Source organism: Tympanuchus pallidicinctus, unplaced genomic scaffold, assembly GCF_026119805.1.
Source record: "Tympanuchus pallidicinctus isolate F22 unplaced genomic scaffold, pur_lepc_1.0 scaffold16, whole genome shotgun sequence".
Classification (NCBI taxonomy): domain Eukaryota; kingdom Metazoa; phylum Chordata; class Aves; order Galliformes; family Phasianidae; genus Tympanuchus; species Tympanuchus pallidicinctus.
The window spans coordinates 24551127-24574750 of NW_026294679.1; the positions used below are offsets into that span (position 1 = coordinate 24551127).

The 23624-nt window shown below is 39.5% G+C and overlaps 1 protein-coding gene across 6 annotated transcripts in view; it reads right to left on the minus strand.

Annotated features, from left to right (window-relative positions):
- Positions 1–443: 443 nt before the first annotated feature.
- TET1 (tet methylcytosine dioxygenase 1) overlaps positions 444–23624 on the minus strand; it is a 64010-nt gene continuing 40829 nt past the window's right edge. For 3 of the 6 annotated variants that reach the window (XM_052677981.1, XM_052677979.1, XM_052677982.1), the window contains 7 exons: positions 19473–19681; positions 18491–18641; positions 15356–15445; positions 14758–14895; positions 8672–8692; positions 6752–7091; positions 444–1586 (listed from right to left, as the gene is read on the minus strand). In XM_052677981.1, coding sequence (XP_052533941.1) covers positions 445–1586; positions 6752–7091; positions 8672–8692; positions 14758–14895; positions 15356–15445; positions 18491–18641; positions 19473–19681 — 2091 coding nt within the window. In that variant the 3' untranslated portion in view covers position 444. The remainder of the gene's footprint in view (positions 1587–6751; positions 7092–8671; positions 8693–14757; positions 14896–15355; positions 15446–18490; positions 18642–19472; positions 19682–23624) is intronic. The other 3 variants (XM_052677983.1, XM_052677985.1, XM_052677980.1) reach the window with 3 other exon arrangements.

Genomic DNA, 23624 nt, shown 5'->3' on the forward strand with positions numbered 1-23624 from the left:
AAGAGCTGTGTAGAGCTATTACTGTATAACTTGATTTAACACCATAAAATGTGAACCTGTTAAAATCCCTATAAATGATTTTTGTAGTAAACAGACTTGATTTAAAGCACCAAAATATAAATTCCTAAAGGTAATAAACTGAATGATTTCAATCAAGGTTAATAACCTAAACAAAATCTTTTTTTAGAATGTATTAAAACTATACAACTTTTTTTTTTTTTTTTTTTTTTTTTTTTTTTTGCTTAAAATGTGCTTGAGCACCACCAAATGTTAAAGTCACAGTTTAAGAAGAAATCCCCCTCTTTTTTTTTTTTTATTTTTTTACCTCAGCCTTAAAATGGTTGAGATGAGCAAATAGTAAACGACACAAGACTTGTTCTTTAACAGCACCTTAAAGAAACACTGCGTAACGCTGCACCAAGAGGAGGCATTTGATACTAAAGCCTATGCCCAATGGTTGTAAGGCCCTGCAACTCTGGTAAGGGCATAAGAAGATACTGTTATTACATTATCTTTAGTTACTGTTAATGCTCTGCGTGATGGAATTTGGTTGAACTCGTTGTCTTCATAAAAAATCTCTCTGTTTTCACTTGTTTGCTTTGTTTTCCTGCTGCTGGAGTTCAGTTCGGTATTCTCTGTTCCTAATCTCTCTGCTTCTTTTTCTTTCTCTTTCGCCCTCTCAGCCATCTTTGCTTCCCACATGGCTAAACCATGTTTTGGCTCATTTAAATTTTTGTGTTGGTAGAAAACTAAGGAGATCCGCGTGGGATGATTGCGGTTGGGCTTTTTAATAGGTGTGGTAGCGTGGAGTTCACGTCGCGCACATTCGATTAGGATAGAACCATGAGAAGGTGCCACAGCTACGCCGCCGATGTCATCATCCAAAAAATTGTGCTCGCTGTCTGACCACATTTCCTCGGCCTTTTCTTCAGAATCAGTCTGTTGTCCCAGGGCGCTGTTCTGCTTTTCGTCAATGCAGTCAAAATCACACATCTGCTCTCGATGGGAGCCACCCTTCTCCACCGGGCACCTGTGGGAACAGTCAGCTTCATTTCCAACTGCGTCCTTTGCTGGAGAGCTTAACGGTACTGACAGATCGCAAGAGCCGATCATCTGTGAAGAAGGAGAACTGTCTGACTGAGGCTGACAATTCTGCTTGTCTGGCTGATGTTCAAGTATACTGGGTGGGGGATCTTTGTGGGCTGGGGGGCCTGGAGCAGTGACCTCTGGAAGAATTGGCGGCACACCGTTCATCTTATCATTCAGCAAAATTCCAGTATAATCTTTGACAGACACATCAAAGTTCTTACAATTAATATAAGGTGTCACGTGAGGTTGCTTACTACTGCATTCAAAATACCCGTAGGGAACTGAAAAATCTTGTTGAATATTAGTCACTGCTGTTATGCCAGGCTTATGTGCTAACGATGAATAAGGATGTAAACTATCCACCTTAAAAGGGGAGGAAGCCGTATATTGTTTTAACAAGGAGCAATTTTTAGTAGTGTTTGAAGTATGTTTCATGGCACAGAGGTGATCAGAAGTCTCCGTTTTTATCCCAGGTTTTAAAGCATCTGCTTTGTTCCCTAAAAGAAATGCACACCAAAGTGTAAGTACTTTTCTTCGGTTAATCAAACATACCTTTGATGGTATTTTCATGCTTGCTACACATTTTTCAAAATGGTGATTTTTAACTTAAAACTACACACATAATTACCTTGCTGAATTACTTCCTTAACCTTTTCCAGCCAGACTGTTGGTATATAGAATAGAAAGGTATTTCACAGAGGGGTGGATAAAATAAACAGGTAAAATCAATTCAGTGCTCAGTTGCAGCTCACGCAGACGCCGCCCAGCAGCTGCTGCCTACCTTCAGCAATGCTCCCTCTTGCAGGCAGCAGTGCACAGAAGATTTTAGGTATCTGCTGTGGCTGCTGAAATGTATGTCTGAAACTAAGCCTGCAAAACAACAAAAATGATCGACCCCCAGCTTATTAGAGGAGAAAACATGTTTAACAGATCCTGACCATCACAGAAAAGGAAGTTACTGAATGTACAGTTTGTGCATTAGCATCTAACCGCTTAGAATTAAAACATATCTGGCAACAAACTGCAGGTAAATTCAAGCCGCAGCGTGTGATTTGCTCTGTCTTGCATCTAATTGGCAGACATTCATTATTTCAAATTTCTGGGGGGATCACTTATTTGGTTTACGTCAGCTCCCAGTTTCTAGTCCTCGGTCTCTGCAATTCTGCTCATTTGTGGAAGAGAATTGTGTCAAACAACTCATTCTGGTAATGAGTTTCAGCCAGAGTCCACAGAACAGTGGAAAACAGTTCCATGGACTGATGGGCTTTGCATCGGCACCCTAAAGCTGCATCACTGAGTTCTTCTACATTCTCATAAAGGATCGGTTCTGTCAGCGCTGTTTCTTTGTTCCATAAATACTCAATGTTTAACTGCTTTACCAAATATAGAAGAACTATTTTCTCTTCTACTAATTTATTAAAAGTGATGGATTAAAAAAATATTCTTTCAGTATTCTTTCAGGAATGAGGGAAAAAAAGGGAAAGTGTTAGTATACAAATTCTATAATTGAGGGCAACATGAGGAAACTGCATCAACTCTTTTTTTATGAAATCAAACTCAAAGCATTTCATTTAATTAAGAAACAAAACAAAACAAAACACATCCAGAACAATGCCTTCCTTCAAAAGACTTGAAATGCAGTGCTTGAGAATAGCACTGTCCATCATCTCTTTAGAGAGACCTTTGTTTTCTGAAAATATACTTCCAGCAAGCACTCAGGCAGCAAGTCCAGCAAACTCCTCATCGCCTGCCAGAAGCTCCTTGCTCTGCGGGTAAAGGGGCAGAGATTGAGGCAGCAGCACAGTTAGCGGAAGAGAGGAGGTGGGATCTGAGGCAACAGAGGCAGCAATGTCTCAGGGGAAAGGACAATTTGGGGAGGTGCATTTTGTTTCAATTGAAAACACAACTTAATTAATTTCTAAATTGGATTGGGTTTTGTGCTGGTTTAACTTTTAACTAAATGTGGAAAATGGTAATTCAAATGGCATCTTGCACTGCCACAAATCCTGTTGTGAAAAAGAATTTCCTACTGTTTTGCTGTTTTTACTTGCTTAGCAATATACTCCCACTAGCGACCCATCTGGGACACTGAAGCTACATTTAACAGCATCAGTTGGAATCAATATTCTCTACATAGGGAATATGCATATTAGAAAGATACAAAACTGTATTTATTTTGATAATATACAGAGAGCTATACATTCGTTTGGACGTAAGATCAAACCAAAGTCAGAGAATGTTTTGATTAGGAAGAAAATATTACAGGTGTTTAATAAACAGAAGTTAATTCAAACGTCTGGATAGAGGAAACAGTACAGGTTCAGCTCAGATGGCATCTCTCTCCAGAAACAGGATCTGCTGGCTTAAGTACTTCTCTGCTGTGGGCAGCTGAGCAGCTGGCTCCCCCGTTCTATCCAACAAAGGCCAAGAAGAATTGCTGATATTTATGGAGACAAAAATAACATTGCCATCTTTAAAGTTTAGTCTTAAAGAATAATGTGGTTAATGATGGATAAAACAGGATGTATGGTTTTTATCTTTACTCTGTATTTTGTATCAGTTTAGGATTTTGAAAGCTCTCAGCATGAGCATAAATGTAAAAATTACAAGTTGCTCTGCTTGATATTGAGTGGAGTTCATGATATATGAGCCCTACTGAACATACAGCATTTCTACAAAAGACTTGGCAGATCTTGGATCCAGACTACGTCTTCACATAGGCATGCTCTACTCCCAGGCAGACCTAAGCTGGCTGCAGCGCCATAAAGGTCCTCCTCGCTACCATCTTTGCTGCTAGGTAAAAAAAGAAGATAATCCTGCCTTATCACTTCTCAATTTCCAGCTCTGTGTATAATGAAGACATGCATTTATAATCTGACAGGTAACAGGGATCTCTCTTTCCAGCTGAGAATACAGTACTGAATTTGAAATGATGGTTAAATCTCTTCCAAATATTACATGGATATTGGGCAATAGTAATGGACAATACCAAATAGCCAGCCTTGTGACTCCAAAATCCCCCCAGGCCAACACTAAAGAGTGTTGACTTCACATGGCCTAAAACACGAATGACAGTGACTGCAAGTACAACAGTTCTCATCTAACTGCATGTTTTCCATATCTTTTTCATTTAAAAAGCAAAACCAACACTCTAAAACTCTTGTACTCACCTGTAAACTGAGTAAGCACAGACACTGTTCATCGTTCCTTTTTTCCTTTCCAATACATGCATTCCTTTCTTCTCAAATTAGGACAAAATTTAGCAGCAGTATTTAACGTGCTTAAAGAAACTGTAAGCAGTACTCTGTTCACTGCTTACCTAAAACTACAGGCAGTAACCTTCCCCAATTTAGTTTTTCCATACTTTCATTATTTCCTGAACTTTTTTTTTTTTTTTTTTTTTTTATGTTTATAAGGTATGACTAGAACTGATGCCCACTGCTCATATGGAGGGCTATTATACTATTAAAGAATTGTTTCCAGTTTGCCATCAGGAGTGATTACTGCTGCATAGCCTAATTTCAGCTCCTCCGTCTCATAGGCTGTTTGATTTGTTTTCATAATGAGCCTAATAATCTCTGCCAGACTCATTATTTCGCAGGACTAAAATGACACCTCCCACTGGCAGAATGGAAAGGATCAACCAAAGGACTGATCCCCTATTATAGCAAAAAGCTGTACGTGTAAGTTAATGCCATAATGCTCTAAATTCATAATTACAGATATTTACATTTTCAGCAAAAGGCAGAACGGAGATCTTTACAGTGAAATTCAGCCACTGCCCTGTACAGGAAGCACACACAGTGTGCATAAATGCTTTTGGTTATTAATCTTGGCTGTCTGCAGCTATATGTGCCATCTGCAGATTCGGGCTTACTGAGTTGACTTCTTTCTAGAGTCAGAAATAATGACGTAAACTGTGTGTTCCACTTACAGAATCTTCAGGGATTCCACTGTCATGATCTCCATGATAAAAGCTTTCATGATAGAAGCAAAATGTTATAATTCATATTCTGATTTTTCCATCTCTGAAAAACCTTCTTGCTCCTCTGAGTATTTCTTCATCACTCTTATTATTATCAGCAGCCCCTTTAAATTACCTGAATATTTCAAGCCCAAACAAATTATGGAAGTTTACTTGCTTACGCAGTTATTCAATCATTTTTGTATGTTTAAGGGAAGAGAATCTTACATTCCCAAAGCATATAGCAAAACTCTGGACAGCATACCATTAACTCAAGGCATGGCTTTCAAATAAAGAAGTCAAGCCTTAACTACAGAGTCACATGCAGGTAGACAGTCGGTAGCTATTTCAGCGTTTCATAACAACTTTCCAGTGAGTCAAACAATCTCACAACTCCTTCAAAAGCCAGAGTCCTCTCATCCTTCCAAGACTTCCAGTCCACCCGGAGCACTCTGGAAGTTATTAATCACTGCACTGGAGTTGGATGATGTCCTCGGCCTGAGAAGAACCTTTATATTTGTTTCAGAGCCTGGACTGCATCTCCCAGACTTGAAGCATGAAGATTAACTCAGTGTCTGTCTAATTTCCTAGGATTTAATTATTCCATCTTGCTCTATGCAAAACCTTATTTGTTGCCCTGATTCTGCCGAGAGAAACGTGTAATCAGGGTACAGAATACAAATTACAGACATGTCAATTAGACTGATTTTGTTTGCAATTTTTTTCCTAGAAAGTGTAGCTACTTTTCTAAATATATCTGATTATCATTCCTTACATTAAATCTATCATCATATATCTCATGAATTAAAATTACAGCAGGTAGGCTAAGACTCCACTATACTTCCTCAAAGGTAGACAGCCTGTATTTTAATGCCATAGATTTGTTTCCTCTCTTGTAATCAGTTTACTCCATGGTTTCCTTTCTTTTCTACTTTTCATTACTGAAAAAATCCCACATAAGAATTTTGCTCTCCAAAATGCTGGTCCAAAATCTGACCTGAGGTACAGCAGCAACCACACAGTAACTGGTCAAGGAGCAGCTCTATGCTGCACATGCACATATGGCTTCAGAAGACTCTGTGGGCATAGTGGCATTCCTGTGACACAGAAAGCTAGGTGCAAAAAGCATCTAGCTCTCACCCTCCTGACAGTATTTCAAGGAAAAATGTGAAAAGCATTGTTTGATTTAACAAAAGTTTACTGTTGTGTTACTATTATTTTTTTTTGGCAAGCGTCTTGCTCTGTGGCAGAATCCGTGTCACTGAAAGTATCAGAAGGAAACGCTCTTCAGCTCAGATTGTCAGAAAGCCATTCTCTTTCATACAAAGCAGACAGCAGTTCTTGTACTTTTAAATGATGGAATTTAATATCTGTTCTTTAGATAAACATTCCCAGAACAGTATTTCAAGATGCTTCTACTAGCATTATTTATCAGAATATGGGGTCTTCAAAACATTTCATTAGTTCATTATCATTACTCACGATTGCTAACACACCACCACAAACTTCACCTGCTTTTTCCCTTGCCAATAGAATATCAACTACAACTTGTTCATTAGCCCCTAAGATGCCCATTATGGAAGTATGTTGAAAAAAAAACTAACAAAGAGTTATGAAGGAGCTTTTCCTCCCCCTGAGATGGCTGAGTCACAACACCGTATCAGAAGAAACCAGCTGAATTTGATGGGCAGCACTCACCTAAGCAATGCAAAGTGTTACTGAGATTTTCTGGCGCTTCAGTTTTCAGCTTTATTGGTGTTGAATATTTTTTATCCATTAATTGCTGCTTTTCACTTGGGGTCCTCCTCGTGTCAGGTTTCTTTTTCTTTGTAGCTCTCAGAGGCTCAGCTAACATCCGTACTTCTCTGGGAAACGCTGTGAGCACCTGTATGGCTCCGGCTTTTATCTTAGCTTCCAATCCCTCTTCAGTGCCAAATTCATCTGTTTGTGAAATTTTGTACAGAGGTAACACATGGAGCTGCTCATCGCTTGGAATCACCCCGACTCTCCGGTTGTCCTCCTTTGTTAACGTACAGACCTGGCAAGAACGGGAACATTTACAAAAACAATCCGAACACAGAACTTATTTAAACGTTTATGCATTCAGCCTGGACTCCATTGTATTCTCATGTTTGGCATAGGACTCTCAAGCAGAACCATCTGACAAGCACTGTTTGATTTATGATGGTGATGCAGAAAAATTACCCCTACCTGAAGATAAGGCGAAGGCATTGTGTCTTGAAGAGGAACAATGCAACTTCGATTCAGCTCACACTACCCACAGATATTTCCCAAACTCCATAAATAATCTGAGCTGTAAATACAGTGGGATTTTTTTTATATGTACTTGATGCTCAAAATCTTTTTTTAAGAGTAAAGGGTATGAACACAAAAATATTTTTATTTCTACCAGGAGTTTCTATGATACAGCTTTAGTTGACAGATGAAGTTATCCATATTGCTGCTTATTTTGTTGTTTGTCTTTAAAACAAATCTAGCTCTAACTCTCTGTCTGTCTACATGCACACACGCTCGCCCAGCTCTGTCTGCTGTAACAAAGTCATGAGACCCGGCAGACGTTTGGTTTCTCTCAGGCCACTGACCTACTTTCTCTTATTAAATTATGTGTTGCTGTGGGATATGGGAGCCAAGAGGAAAATGCTGGCTAGATCCAATTTGATAAGAGCACAACAAAAATGTGAAGTAGTATCCAAACGCATTGCAACAATATTCTTATTAAAGTTTTTCCAAGTCACTGATGAACCTTTTCAGTACTTTACCATTTTCAGCTCTTCTAGAGTTGCAGTTATTAGTATTAAATCTTCACCTTAAAAACAAATGCTTTTTCTTTTTTTTTTCTAGTGACAAAAACAAAAAAACCAACCAACTGCCAAAAAAATCCCCTTCTTAAAAACAGAAGAGCAGATCACCTTCACATGGCTTCACTCTGTGCTTTCCAGGGGATGGCCTTTGGAAGCAAGTGTCCATATAATCACCATTAATAATTTCATTCATCAAATTCACAAGACAACGCTGCTTTTCCACAACGTACTGCATTACTAGAAAGCCATGCATTCATATCACGGCGTGGTTAATCTTCTATTTCATGGGGAGTCACTGACTACACACACAAAGGAATCTGAGCACCATCCAAGGATGAGATGATCCTCCCCCTAAATGGAGGCATTCTCATCCGCCATTGCATAGGTTGAATGTACTGCACATCACCAGTTAATTCAACTTTCCAAAATCTTGCCACCATGCCTAACGTTACAGGAGAAAATAATAATATAATTTAGGAAAAAACAAATATTTTGTATAGCATAGCTTTCACATAAAAGCATCACAGATTTATTTCCACAATAGAATTACAGAATCACAAACTAAAAATCCTAAATAAATGAAGTGGTTGTTAGGGCTTTAGAAATAGCTATATGCAAAGCTTAACAGTCGCAGAGCAGCAAAAGGAGAAAATCTGAGGGGCACAGACAAAGGAGAAGAGCTTTTCAGGTGGCATTTAAAAGGACTGAGAGAGGGGCTCTTAAGAAGGCAAGGTGAAAGGGCGATTAGAAGCTGAAGAGTAGCATTTACTGATGTGCTTGCTCCATGCGCACTTACCTCTACTGCGCAGCCTTTGGACTACAAGGAAGATTTAGAAAAAACAGGTTGTTCCATGAGCAGCAAATGACACCTGGTTTCCTATGGACTGCTTTGTCCCCGCACTCCCACACACCCCATCCCAGCACCGTTATCTCTGCCCCTTCCGCACCTCGCTGCCACCTCACTGCCCCAGCCAACAGCAATCAGGCCCTGCTGGCGCTCTGTGCCTCCTGGCTACAGGCCAGGATAACCCCAGGCTCTCCCCCACTCAGCAGTGGGCTCTCACAACGCAAAGCGTGGAAGAAGAGGCTGAAGTCTCCAAGGCAAGATTCTGCAGAATTCAGTGAAATTTGGTTGAAACTTGCCATCAGATTCAAAGTTATCAAGGAAGGGGAGGAAGGGTGAGATATACAGAGAGCACAACTGCATACGGCTCAGCGCATCCTCCGCTCCCAAACTGAAAACAAAAATGAAGTTTGCATGAAAGCCATTTAACTTCCATTTGTTCTTATTCAAAACTGCCTGATTCTCACTTGTTAAAAATTCTGCCCATCCTGTGTCTGTACTCATATGCTGGTCTGAAAAATGTCTAAATCTTAGATTCAAATCCACACAGCCTTGTTCATTTTGAAAATCAAGGCCCTCACCCAACTTACAGTCTGCATTTTCACACATTTCACCAGATATATTGATGGAAATCTTATCTTGTACAGTTATTGGATTTATTCTTTCTCATAAAGAGATTTTTTTCTTAAAAATGTATTACTTTTAATCTGATTTGTTAAGAGGCAATGGTAGATGAAATGCACATTTTTGCAGTGCTTGATTTGGGGAAGGCATGTAAGCAGAGAGGAAAATCTAAGCTCCCAGTTGGTAAAAGAGCTTCCTGTAGGTAGAAATGAGTTATTGGTCAATTTCAATCACAAGGAACAAGAAGGAAGCCAAAGAACTCCTGAGGAATTAGAGAAGATAAGGGCTGTACTATCTTGGCAGGACTATGAAGAGGTGACAGGCACCTCCAACGTGCAATATATTAACTACAGAATGAAAAAAATGAAATTAATGTATATTAAAAATAATGCAGAAAAAAGTTTGAATGTTAGTACACCTAAAGCCTAAAAACCATAAAAGAAAACTTAATGCATGTAATTTTTCAGGGTCACTGTCTCTTACAATGTATTTTATTATGAAAAGGACATAACTGCAAGAGGATAGCCCAAAACTTCATGTTACCAGGAGACAAGTTACAAGTTCAGGCCCCTACAGATGACTTGGCAATTTACAGCTGAAGCAATCCACCAAATGTGAAACACCCATTTCAAAAGCCACTCTAATACTGAAATTTGTGCAAAATCTTCACTAAGAAGCAATTGCTGTGAAGTCAAAAGCAACATTTTCCATTGGTGTTGACAGTGCGTGCAAACTGCCCAATACTAAAACCAACCACAAGAGAATCATGGACTCAGTCAAACCTCACTTACACAGTGAAGCTGCATGTCCTGCTAGGCTCAATACTTCTTCCAGAATGTGCAGCTAAATCATCCAAGCTGCTCAAAAGCCAAAGAAAATGTTGGTCAGGTAGTTTGTTGATGTTTCCAGAGTGCCTGGTGATCAAATCCAGGCCTAACGCTGGGGTTTGTGATGTCATGGAAAAACCTGCATATTCATGAGACTTTTTTTCCCCACTGAAATGCACCCATGAACTCCAAGAAATTTCCTACACATCTGTAGCCACGCAACTCTGAATGCACAATTCTGAGCCTCTTTGATCTGCCTTCGGCCTCTTGAACTTCACATGCAGAAATGATGTAGCCTTTTCCACTGTGTCGTAAGAACAGATGTTTTAAATTCAAGATGTAGGAAAAGCAGTGAAACGGCACTTGTAACCATGAAAGATGAAAATCAGATTTCCCATACTCATCTCCCCTGTGCAGATGGAAAGGAGAGGGGATGCCACTCGGGACTCTGAGATGATGTGCGGTCACTGCCCATCATCACAAATACAAACAGATTTCTTTTCTGTTGCAGCTGAAAAACCACCATTTTATTGGCTTGTTATAACCTGAATAAGCTTGTGTAAATCCCAGAGTCATCAAAGAGAACGCCAGACATTTCTCTCTTGGACCACCTGACCCTAAGCTAACAGCAGCTGCTGGCTACACACACATCGGATGGCACTGCCATGCTGTGTGCTGCAACATGACGCGGTGCACTACCTGCTGTCTGGGAGCTCACAGATTACTGGAGAGAAATTCTAGCATTTCTCCATTTTCACAGTACAGAGAGCAACAAAAATCCTTTCCTTAAAGTGTTGTGGTTTACCCTTTTCCTGATCAGTTATCATCTGACCCACCAGCTGAAGGATCTAAGCACATGTGTAGCTCAGAAAGCAGCATGGACACGATCCAACAGGCAGCCGTTAACCAACACCAGACACATTCTGTCACTACTGCAAAGGCCTGGACCTACATGCAGTGATAACTTGATGAACTGTAAATACAGAAATACAGTAACTCACTGCAGGAGCAGAGAATCTTCTTAAAAATACAATAGAGAAAAAACAGAAGAGGAAGTTTGTGGGCAGTTGCTTATTGACACTAACTATATGGTTCTGCTGCCAGTAACAAATGTTATAAGGTAGCAGCCCACAAAGCATAGATTTCTCTTTTCTCCTTCCTTCTTCCACATTGCATGCTACGACCATGTGGCACCAATGTCTACACAGAATTGCAGCTGTTCCCTGCCTTCCTCCAGGCCCACATGGTGAGAGAGAGCCATACATGGTACCATGAGCAAAGCCTTAATTAAGCATTTTGTTCTCGCTGTGAAACCTCCTATTTCTGTGACTTACATGGATTTGCACAAATATTAAGAATATAATCCTTAGCAGCTAAGCCATTAAAAACATGCATTTCACAGAATCCATTATCAATTATAAAGCCTTTATTTTTGGGTTGCTCAATTACAGTCTATAAGCAACCCTGTATCCTAGCACTGCATTGTAACATCTATGGTCCTTAGGACAACACTAAAAGATGACAAAAAGTCATTGATGGTGTGTTTACTGAGTTCATGGTTTGTCAAAAATTCAATTCATAGGCAGAGACTGCTTTTGCTTCTTTCAGATAAACACATCAGTTTACACCTCTGTAGAAATACCCAATGTTTTCGTTCTACTACAGAGACAAACAAGAAATACCCATTTTTGTCTTTAGCTTTTCTTCCGGAATGCAGTTCTGCACAGTGCAGGCTATGCTTTTGTTAGCCAGGAAAGGTTTTCAGCAAGTCAAATTCCTGCAGTAACCTCAATTTTTCTAAGCTAAAATGCATTACTCTACCTTGTATCTACAAAAGACATTTCCAAGATTTTTTTTCCTCCACTGCTAGCAAAAAGAAGAATCATTTCTTTTCAAATCACATGCAAATAATTCAGCTGATCATCGAAACTTTTATACCTGGAATAACATAAGAATTTTGATGTGCTTACCATCATTTTTCCTATTTGTTTACCAGACCTGGTTACGAGCCAAAATCAACAATCCTAATTTTGATGATCAACAATCTGACATAGATCGAAGAAAGCCCAGCATATCACAGAATCCTAGAACCATTAAAGGTTGGAAGGAATCCTTGAAGGCCATCTGGTCCAACTCCCCTGCAATGAGCAGGAACACCTACAGCTCCATCAGGAGCTCAGAGCTCTGTCACCTTGGGGGTCTGCAGGGATGGGGCACCACCATCCCTCTGGGCAGCCTGTGCCAATCCACTCTTACTGCAAAAAACTTCTTCCCTATACATTTAATCTAAATCTCTTAGTCTGAAATCCCTCTTTTAAAACCATTTCCCCTTGTCCTATCAACAGACTCTGCTCAAGAGTCTGTCCCCTTCTTTCCTATCCTAATTCCCTGTCACCTTGTCTGCAAAACAACAAAATTATTCATTTGCCTTAGCCTTCCATATGCATCACTGTAACTGTATATCTACATATACTAATAGAAAACAGCCTATACATGCTATGAATCACAGTCACATCTTACTGTGGAGGCTGCATAAAGATCATCAGGTTACTCTGAACGCCACCTTCTTGCCAAAAAACCCTGACTTTGTTATGTAAATTCAGTGTTAACATTTGCAACCATCCCTATTTACATATAGCCCGTTATCTCAAGTATATTAAAATCCATAGATAACAAACCTAAACAGAGAGAGTAGGAAATGTAAAACAGTTATTTGTATGAGTGAGATATCTGATGAAGATCACAATTCAAGGTGCAATTCTCAGCAGTTAAACCAATTTTTTTTAGTGTTCTGCAACATTTAGAAGTGGACCTGAAGAAAACAGGGATGAGTTCTGGCCTGCGTAATGAGATACCTTACAGAGGCCACCATTTTCCATGCCTCTTAGATGTGGAATTACTAGCAAGCAAAGCAAATACAATCCACAGAAAGAAATACCAAGTATAATCTGCAGGTGAAATAACATCAGATCATTGTAGATAAATACAGCCATAGAAATGAAATGGAAAACAAACAAACAAACAAAAACCAACAAGGATCAACACAAACCACCCCAGATCTAATCATCCCTCCAGGCATTTCTGGCCATACATTATAACTCTCCCAAGAGGATAACTGTTTTCTTTCTCGGTTCCAATATTGTTGAATGAGCAGCAAGCTCAGTTTCCATTTTGTCTTCATACTAACACACAACATACCACTTAAAATAACATTTTTAGGAATGCCCAAATTACATTTAATTAAAAACTACGCCATGCACTTTGTCATGAAAAGAAAGTCTCATTTTCAAATCTGGGACCTTTAAAAGGTCTGCATTACTAAGCTTCAGCAGCTCTGAAGTAACTGTCCTTGCATGAGCTTGTTTGCAGCAGCTTACCAATATTTTGCAAAGTCTGCTTTCAGCAGTTTCTTATTAAATACCTGCAGATAAGTGACATTCAGTGTTAGGAAAAAAATAGTAGTCTATTCAGGACTGGCATTCCTGGTGAATACTGAGATCTGCTTCCATGCTTCAAACTAACAGGCGTTTACCCAGCAAACAACTAGAGCTTTAACATGAACAATCCTTCCAGTCAGTTCACTGACCGTACATCAAAATGCTGTTAAGCGTATGCCTAAACGCAATGCTGTTTTGAATCACAGCGACATCATAACTGAATTTCCATTTTTGTATCTGTTTCCAAAAGGGCAGAGATTTCAGATATATTTCTTCTTTCTGTATGTGCACCCTTTGGTATTCTCGATTGTCACCTCCACTGACGCACAAGAAGTTATCATGAAATGTTTTCAATATTCTAACTATTAAACCCACATAGTTACACAGACATGGTTGGTTTTATTTCATCTTGCTTGCTTTTGAGCTTGTCTCTCTTCACCACTATGGTCTCAGATCTAAAAGATCACTTAATTGAGTGATTAATTTTCTCACTAGCAAACTAGCTAGGTATTTGGTACATATCAACATCAAACCAAGACAGAAATAACCTACACCTGTGAGTTTTCCTTTCCTAATAAGATGATCAGATTTAATTTTAAGGATTACAACAGATACCTGACTCCACTACCTACTCCATTACATTGTTCATTTGTATTTTCTCACTTGTAACTACCAACAGTGGGGTCTGCTAAGTACACAGTGCAGCTAAAAAGTTAATTTTAAAAGTATTCAGGCTGATGGAAGTAAATTAATAATCAGTTTGCTTAAGTTCTTCTGCAGACAACTCCCTGGATAGCTTGTTATTTGCCTTTGAACATCAAGCCTTTACTCTGAATAACTTGAATAACTTATCTGTCCCATGGACGATCCTGTCCAAAAGACTTGGGTGTCCTCAAAGAATTACGGTATTTTTTAAAGAAAGATCACTCACATAGCTTTGCTTTATAACAAAATGGAATTATGCCCTCTGTAGATTTATAATAAATAGATGCAAATAGCATGGGAATTTATAAATGACAACGTGCAATTCATTTTACAATGCCTTAAAAAAACTTTGTGCAAACGTACCCACTAAATCAAGCAACATTTTAGAACACACAGTAATCACAAGGGTAAGCCGTACAAAAGAGAAAAAATCCTATGTACGTACCACAGTGCTTCCATTGTGCATGTTATGTGTGTCCTTATGGGCATGGGCACAAAAATCTATGCAAGCTGTGACACCAGAGAAAGGCCTACCGTCCTTGGATCCGAGCCGACAGTCTGGGCCCATGTGTTCATTTTCCACCTAAAAATAAAATAAACTACAGGTACTTAGGACTGAAAGTGCGTGACTTAAAACGCTGTTATCTGCAAATGCACTTATGGCTGAATAAATACAGCCAAGAAGAATAATGAGAAAGCATGTATTTTCCCTTGAAACATTCAATACTTACTACTGTTGTCAACAAGACAATCAGCTCCACCAGAATCAAAACATCTCTCTCTCTCTCTCTATTTTTTTTTACAGTGTTATTGGTATGACTTTTACAAATGCACAGCTCAGGGCATAACTTAATCACTAGCTGAAACAGAAAAGATACATTATTCTAGAACTAACCATGCAAAGTACTGGCTGCAGGCAAGCAGTGGGATTCATCACATCGGAGATCTGCCGCTTCTACCCGTTAGCACACTTTGGAGTCTCATCTTTTCCAGCAACACTGCTGTTTAGAAGTACAGCTACACTGACTGAAGATCAGACCTACCTGGTTCTGGAAAGCTTCAGGAGCAAGCTTTTTATAAACCGGAGCCACATCAGTAGCTAAAGTTTGCAAATTATGTTCAAGAAGTTCCTCCTGCAGGGAAAGATGATGCTTAGAGAGCTGCAATTTACTTCAGAAGAATTTAGAAGAACCCAGTTTAGAGATGTCTGACCCGAGTCAGCAAAGCTAATAATGTCCACCTCTATCTTATTTTATTAATAAGACTTCTATGCCTCAGTCTTTTGTCACTGGACATAAACAAGCCTATTATTGCACAACTAAATTACCCAAAGTGATCATTATAAGTCAGGAAAATAGCAACAGAGGACGTGCGGTAGGACAGAGAAACCCAATATGCAAGAAATTTGTTTTTCATGTCATTTCTTCCTGCTCATATGCAGACAATCAAGGAAAGGGATCTATTCCACAGAAAATAGAGAAATACTGAAAAATTAGATTACATTCTGTGTGGATATGGAAACCCATACCTTCTTAAAGCGTTTTGTTCATGAGGCCTTTATTTCTGTTGATAAATTTCTGCTATAGAAACACCTACTAGAACTGAAAGTAGTATTCAGCTCCTTGGGAGAAGCCCATATATATATACAGAACTAGCTATATAGCAACGTCACACTTAAGCTCTTATTTAGAGAAACACAATTCCTAAACTCCTGCTTTTCTGGGAAAAACACCAACCAGCTGTGAAAGAAAAGGCAGCAGGCTGAATCCAGGGTGATGTACTCCCTCTACTTTGTTTTCCTGCAAGGAGCAGGCTTTTGGGGACACCTCCAGCTTCAGTTTTGCACACTGTGTAGTGGTAAAATACGGGCTCATAGAATCCACAAAGTTGGAAGGGACATTTAAAGGTCATCAGTCTATAACAGCTTACTATAATAGCATATAGTCTAGAACAGCTTACTTTTATTTTGTTACACAAAAACAGCTAGTCATCATGTATTATATATTTTATATACTTAAGTGTTTACAAGATTATTTTCACATTTTTCAATTACAAAATGATACTGTGTTTTTAATTTGCATGATAGCAGGTTTATTAACTGCTGATTGCTACCACATGTACTTCTGAGCCTTGCTGAAGGTAATGCGTCCTTAATTATCTACTACTATTCTTACCTAAGTAAATTACACCCTTAACCTCATCTCCCTCCATCCAGTGCCTCAAATGATCAAATGATCCAAATCCTTCAGGATACCAAACTAACTTCTCTTCTATTTGCTGTACCTCTTAGCTTTGTGTCATCTGCAAAATCATCAATCTCCAGTTAGCTGCTAAGAAAATTAATGACAAAACTAAACAAAGAGAAAAATTATTTACCAGCAATTTCAGTTCTTTGAGACATTGTGACAGTCTGCACATCGCAGGCACCCAGAGCTGAGGCTTTTGCATAGCAGTAGCCTGAAGGTGCACGCGCTGCCTGCACAGGCAAACACCACGAGTCCTTGTGTGCTCTGCAAGGACTCATGCTTTCTGCCGCAGAAGCTAAGGAGTTTTTAAATCTCAATGGAAAAGGGGAAATGAGAGAATGCACTTCTAGATCACACATCTAGAATATGTCCCACTACTGGTTAAAGTAACCTCTTTCAGCCAACTGATGATATACTGTCATAGAAAGTATTATCCTCCAAAAATCATCCTGTTACCTGCCAAGTGAACAGGCAATGCAAAACAGCTCCCATTGGTGGGGCACCATTTCTAGATGCTACTGTGAATGCTGCTATACTTAGCCAAGTGTCTGAATGCAGCTCTGCAGCTCGAGGTGGCAACTTCATGGACACAGAGGAAGCAATGCCAGCTGAGCCTGCAGCCTTGTGCAGTGCATTCTGATCAAAGAGAAATCTATTTGAGCAGTCCTTTAGGAGATTTGGATGCAGACTAAAATTTCATTAGACAGCACATATGAAGACTTTGTTGATCCCCAAGATACCGTTATTAAAAGCATTACAAATCTACAAGCACAGAATGCTCCAAACACAACAATAAACAGGGAGGGAACCTAAAACGTAGAAAATGGAAAGGGACAAAGGAGAAGGGGAACAAGAATATCTAATAAACACATCTTTCTGTAAAATGGAAGTTTATTACCCTTAAGGCATTTGAGACAAGTGGAGATATTTTCAGCTTGTACTGCCTTAAGTCAGGTATTCACCAAGAAAAAGGAGAGACATGTGGTGTATGCCCTAATCTGTTTAGGCAGAAGCCCCATCAGCATTCTTGGCTAATGAAGTTTGTAAATACTCATGATGTAAGTGGACAGCACAACTCAGAGGAGACTGAGGGGTTTACATTCATGCACATAAGCATAAAAGATGCTTAATCAATTCTTTTACGAAAAAAAGTTAAAATTTTCAAGGAATATTTAGCTCCAGTGAACGAACTGACATCTCTCTTCCAAAAAACACCATATTTCTTTACATGTGTACACTAAACATTATAAATACCAAAATACTTCTACTACTACCTGGCCTTCAATCAGCAAGGTCTTCTCTGTATCTGGCAGCAGTAGAGTTCAGGAGCTGACAAAGAAATTCTCCCAGAAGGAGAAGTAGGCAACAGATTGCTATATACTACATGCCTCTTCAAGCATGTCAGATGTGCTAGGAAATACCTAATTCTTTTATCTGGGAGGTCAACAGGGCAATGAGGTTAGACTGATCCACAGCCAGAAAAAAAGGGACCTTTGAGATACCCTGAAGAATCTTTCTGCTCTGTGTTCATCAGGCAGTGGTTATCTATTTACATCACCATTATTCTTTCATCATGAGACAAGTAATTCTTTTAAGAGGTGCATTACTTTTCATCGTATCCATTGTCTTATTTTCTGTGTTGAACTTTATGTCATTACTAATGTTCATAATCTGCAATTAGAGCATCACTTGGATGCATCATATTTTATTGTAATTCTCAAGAAACATGTTGTCCAAGAAAAATCCAGTTTATTCTGGATGTCAGATAAAGGATCAGGTTGCTATAGTTCCAAACATTTGATCAGATGCCTGTGTGATAAGCTATACAGACGTGTGAGAGAGCATCGGTATCTGTGGATGGTTTCTAGTTCTTAAAATCATCTGAATAAATACTTGAAGGCAAACAGAACAAAACAATAAAATAAATCTTACTTGTTTAGGGTCATCAGTGAGAAGCCTAAACTTCCTGGGGTTTTTGCTTCTGGCAAATTTACATCCATTGAAATACATGCTCCATGAACAGCCAAATGAGAATGATGCTCCACACGTTTCTGGATCAAGTCCCTGACATGCACACGTACGGCTGTGAAAGGAGATAAAAACAGTCAGTTGATGATGCCTTTTTCTTAACGGTCAATGCTATTTGCTTTTTCTTTTTTAAATACATAGCAAAACAATGCAGGAATTTACAAATTTGTAGTTTAATGAGGTATTTTCTGTTAATGAAGTATTCATTAACAGAATGAACTTTCAGAGGACTTTCTTTCCCTTAAAGACAGTTCCAACTCTCTGAAGTCTCACAAGTTCCGCTCTCAGGAAATATATAACATTGAGTTATAGCTACCTAAATATACTCTCATGCTTTTTTGATTTTGACATCTCAAAGTACAAGAAGTACAAAATAGTACCACTCCTATTGAAGGTTGCCCGTAAATACAGTAAAATGTTACATGAGGCAATACCATTATCTCCAAATTGATCCAGTGTTTAAAACAGAACAACTCCACTTACCCTGGCCATTTAAGAACAGAAGCATTAGACTTAGATCACTGCACAGCTATTAGGGAAGGCAGCATGCCCTCCTCTCACAACTGGCCAGCCTGGCTCACAGGTGTGGTGGAAGTCAGGAACCACCTTTTTAGCAGCTCCTTACCGTGGCTGCATGTGTACAAACACAGAAGAGAATTTCACTGCCAATCCTTTCCCTGGGCTTCCATTGTACAAGTAGCCCTTAGAGCCTGGTCTGTAGAAAAGGCCAGAAACTAAGTTTTATACTAAAATGACACCTAGTGGCTTGTAATTTTAAATAAGTTTTCCTGCATTTATCAGTTGCACTACTATTGAATTTCCACGCTGTTAAATTCAGAACACTCGAAGGGCAACACAACAGTGGGTGACAATTTCAGGAGCTTACTCTTCATTCAGTGCACATCTGCGGCTCGTGGGACAGCCGTATTTTCTGAGGCTCTGCGTCAGCTCTTTGTACAGCGTATCAGCCAGGAGATGAGGGATCCCCTCCCACGCCAGTATGAGAATCACTATGACAGCAGTCTGGCAGTGGTGTCCCGCACGCTGACGTACCAAGCATAGCAACTTCTCCTCATCACTACTTCTTCGTATCACCTGAAAGAATCATTTCGTTTATTCTAAGATAGAACTAGGAAACACATGAGGCCTGGACGAGAAAATAAAACTGCTGTCTGAAGTTTCTATCAGCAAGTAGGGCCGGGAAAGCATCACACACTGGTCTTTTGGTGTAGCATGTGACTTTGTGTTGCCTTTCTACCTATAAAAGAAATAGCAGAAGGAGTATCTTAGATGTTCTACACAAACAATAATGACTGGTTTGAGGAAAACACATCCACTGGAAGTATATAACAATCCTGCAATGACAGAGCCATTGAAAACCTAATAGTTACTTCGCAAATATTACTGAGAATGTATTGCCAAAACCCAGAAAGCAGATGCATAAGCTGCACCCCAAAAGCAAACACACACTCATGTTAAGATGACTACTACAGTTACATACCAGTACACTGAACTATCCCCATCTTGCAACACAACAATAGATGGAAGCAATGAAATAAACTGTGTGAAGGAATCAGAGATTTTTCATAACATTCAAGTAGTTAGCAGAGTGCTGAAATATTTTAGTGACCTGTATGACATAGAAAGAACTCTTTGTCAATTTTATCCATATAATACATAAAAGATTAATATGATACAGAACACTACTACAGTGGCTTTTAATATACCAATGAACTAAAAAAAAAAATTATATGCCACATATTTCTGTTTTATCGTAGCTTGACACAAATTTCTGTCATAAGAAGACAAAAAAGATGCATTACATCTAGGTAATAATAGGATATAATCCTTGACATACATTATCTGTTCTTCAGACATATCTGACTCATCAGAGCCCCTATGAGGCCTCCAACAAAAAAGGGGTCAAGTCCTCAGTGTTACACTTCCACATTCAAAACAAAGACAGTAAGCCTAGAAGCTAAATCACCCTCCCCTGCTCTGTCATTTCTAGGATGGGGATGAGTAGCTTTCTCTTCCTAAGAAAAGATACATCATGTATCCTCCTAAAAAAGATACATCCATGCAGCTGGTGAGCCCTTCCAATTGCAGATACTCTTCCAGCTCTGCAGCAGAACAGTCACTCAGTACAAGCAGTTGGCCACTCTGGCTTTACCAACCACTACCCCCTATTGGTAGAAGGCCCATAAGTGTGTGTAAGGGAACCATTAGGTCACAGCCTGAACTGAAGATGGAGCATCTGGTGAAGGAGTATGGCTGGCCAGGAAGCACAGGTACAGACAATTTACATGTGCTTCCAAGGTGACAGGAACGGGTGAATCCAGGATCTCAGTCTCCCCTGGGCTTATTTAAGGGTTAGCCTCTAAAGGGAGAACATCTCCTAGATGAAGGTTGCTTCCTTGGGAGGAGTGTTCTACAACCAGAGATCGCCATCACCAGCTGGATGAATCAACCTTTTCTTCTCTGTGAGACTATTGGTATTCCCAACAATTCCTCGTGAAGAGCTTGTCAGAAGCACTGCTTCATAGGATAAGCTGAGCTAATAATGATAGAATATAAAAGCAGAAAGGCAACAATTTCACCTATTCATTGGATGTCTCCAGCTGTCTGGGTTTTCAAGTAGATTCTCTATCAGACTGATGCCAAAGCCTCTTTGTTTCCAGACACGTGGCTAGTGGTCATTCATATGACCCCTAGCCTGATCAACTGTGAATATCTAAATTATTTAAGCTAATTAAAAGTGGGAACCAAAATACCCTTGCAGTTAATCTGCAAATGAAAGGATTTTCAACAGACCAAAAGTTTCAGATAATGCATTTTTGCTTTGCAGGAAGAAGCAAGATGCAAGTTAGTTTGTGTCAAGGGAGAAAGAATCGCCCTTTTCAAGTTGATTACACAGTCTCACAATCAGCCTTAAACTCAATGAGAAAAGTAAATGCATCTGAGTTACCATTCCTCTTGGTTGTGACTGAACTACTGGTACAGTATTTTCTGTAAAGAAAGAGAAATAATGCAGCTCATTTACATTTGAGTGAGACTTACAGAAAATCTATTATGGTTGATCCATAATACAGGTTATTCACATCAGTGTGAATTGTACATTCCTGAGGCAGCATAGCTCCTTCCAGTCAGAAACAGAGGAATTTAATTTTGTTACTCAGCATGAAGGGTGATGCTTTTAATCTCTTTCTTCTTTCTTAGTTTTCTAGACTTTGTAACTTCAATGAGGAAATGCAATATCTCTTTAGTTTCTCAGTACAACATCAGGGTGCTCTTCGTGAGCTTTCACATAGTCCTCAGCTGAGTCCAGAAAAAGAGACAAATGGACAGGAACACAGTTTATAATCTACTTCAAAGCAATGTCACACCACCTTGCAGTTAAACACAGATGGAATCTGCTTTGTTGTGCATGCTAGAGATAATGCAGTGCTCTTACTGGACACACAAATATTCTGCAATCCACTGTCTTTCAGGCCACAGAGGTGACTTAAGGATTTATGAGTTATCTGGATTTTATTTCTGTGGCTCTTAAGAGGTTACTGCTGCAGCTGGAGCACTCCTGTCCTTAGGTAATTGGAGATAAGGCACTTTCCTCACCTATTAGTCTTAGAAGAACACAACCTGCACTGAGGCAATTGCAATTCCTCGGGGCTTGCAGCCAGCAGCACAGCTGGAGCCGCATTGCTTTTCCCATATAAACTGATGATGTCCATGCATGTGTTACAGATGCTATCCTCAAGGCAATAATAAACAGAGCTTCTCTTGCAATAATACAAAATCCACAGCAATACCACACAACTTTAATACACAGAGAACCACATTTGAGGAGGACAAGCCCAGCCAACAGAAACACCATGTAATTCCTGACAACAGCTTTTCTGATGGAGAAAATTCCTACTGTGCTCCTTGACTCAGTGACTTATTAGTTACATTAACACTGATGGAATCAAAGTTATTTCCAACTTGTCATTTGTTTTCTAGTACTTGCTGATATCACAGAATCACAGAATGACCAGGGTCAGAAGGGACCTCAAGGATCATGAATCTCCAACCCCCTGCCACATGCTGGGCCACCAACCTCCCCATTTAATACCAGACCAGGCTGCCCAGGGCCCCATCCAACCTGGCCTTGAACGCCTCCAGGGACGGGGCATCCACAACCTCTCTGGGCAGCCTGTTCCAGCACCTCACCACTCTCACAGTAATGAACAATCCAATACATTTCTGAACTTAAATGACTTAAATGGTAAAATATTAAGCTAAATTGTCTGCTTTTTTTTTTTTTTTTAAGTGAGCCTGAGATTATCTGAGTAACTGGTAAATTCCAAAATATGAGCACAAGCTGTGCATTGCTTATCTTGCTTGATAAGTTAACAGGCCGGATCTTTCACTGCTTCTCCAAGTAACGGACCTAGTTAGGTTTTACTGACTGATGATCCACTGAATTACTCTTCTTAACTTTAAATATCTCCAAGATATTTCTCTATTTCTGTCCCTGTTTCTGTAGCTTGAAATGACTGGTACCAAAATCTCTTAACCCTTAAATATCCCTAGACCAGGCAGTGTTTTAACCAACTTTTCTGCCCTGGTACTTTATGGAAGACATCACACATCTTAAATTCATGCATCATCTTAAAGTCACCAACACAGCAACACACAAAGTCTCAGCCTACACGCTCTTTTTTTTAGCATGTATTTGATATAGGTCCTCTTCAGTAGGCAAATGGAATTAGTATGCTGTTACAGCCACGGAATGCAATGCTAACATAATTTATAAATCAATTCTTCATGCAGTAATTTAAAACATATATGTGTGTGCCATTGGAAGTTGGTAAACATAATTCCCAGTGCACTCATGGCTTCTGTATGAAGCACTCAGAAGCTGAACATTGAATTAAAAATGCAGCAGAGCAATCTGAGTGCTTCTCAGACTGCAAACAATGCACAAATCAGCTGGCTAGTCTAAGCCCCAAAAGCTGCAGATACTGCCCATGACTTCTGCATGGTTCACACGTGTAGT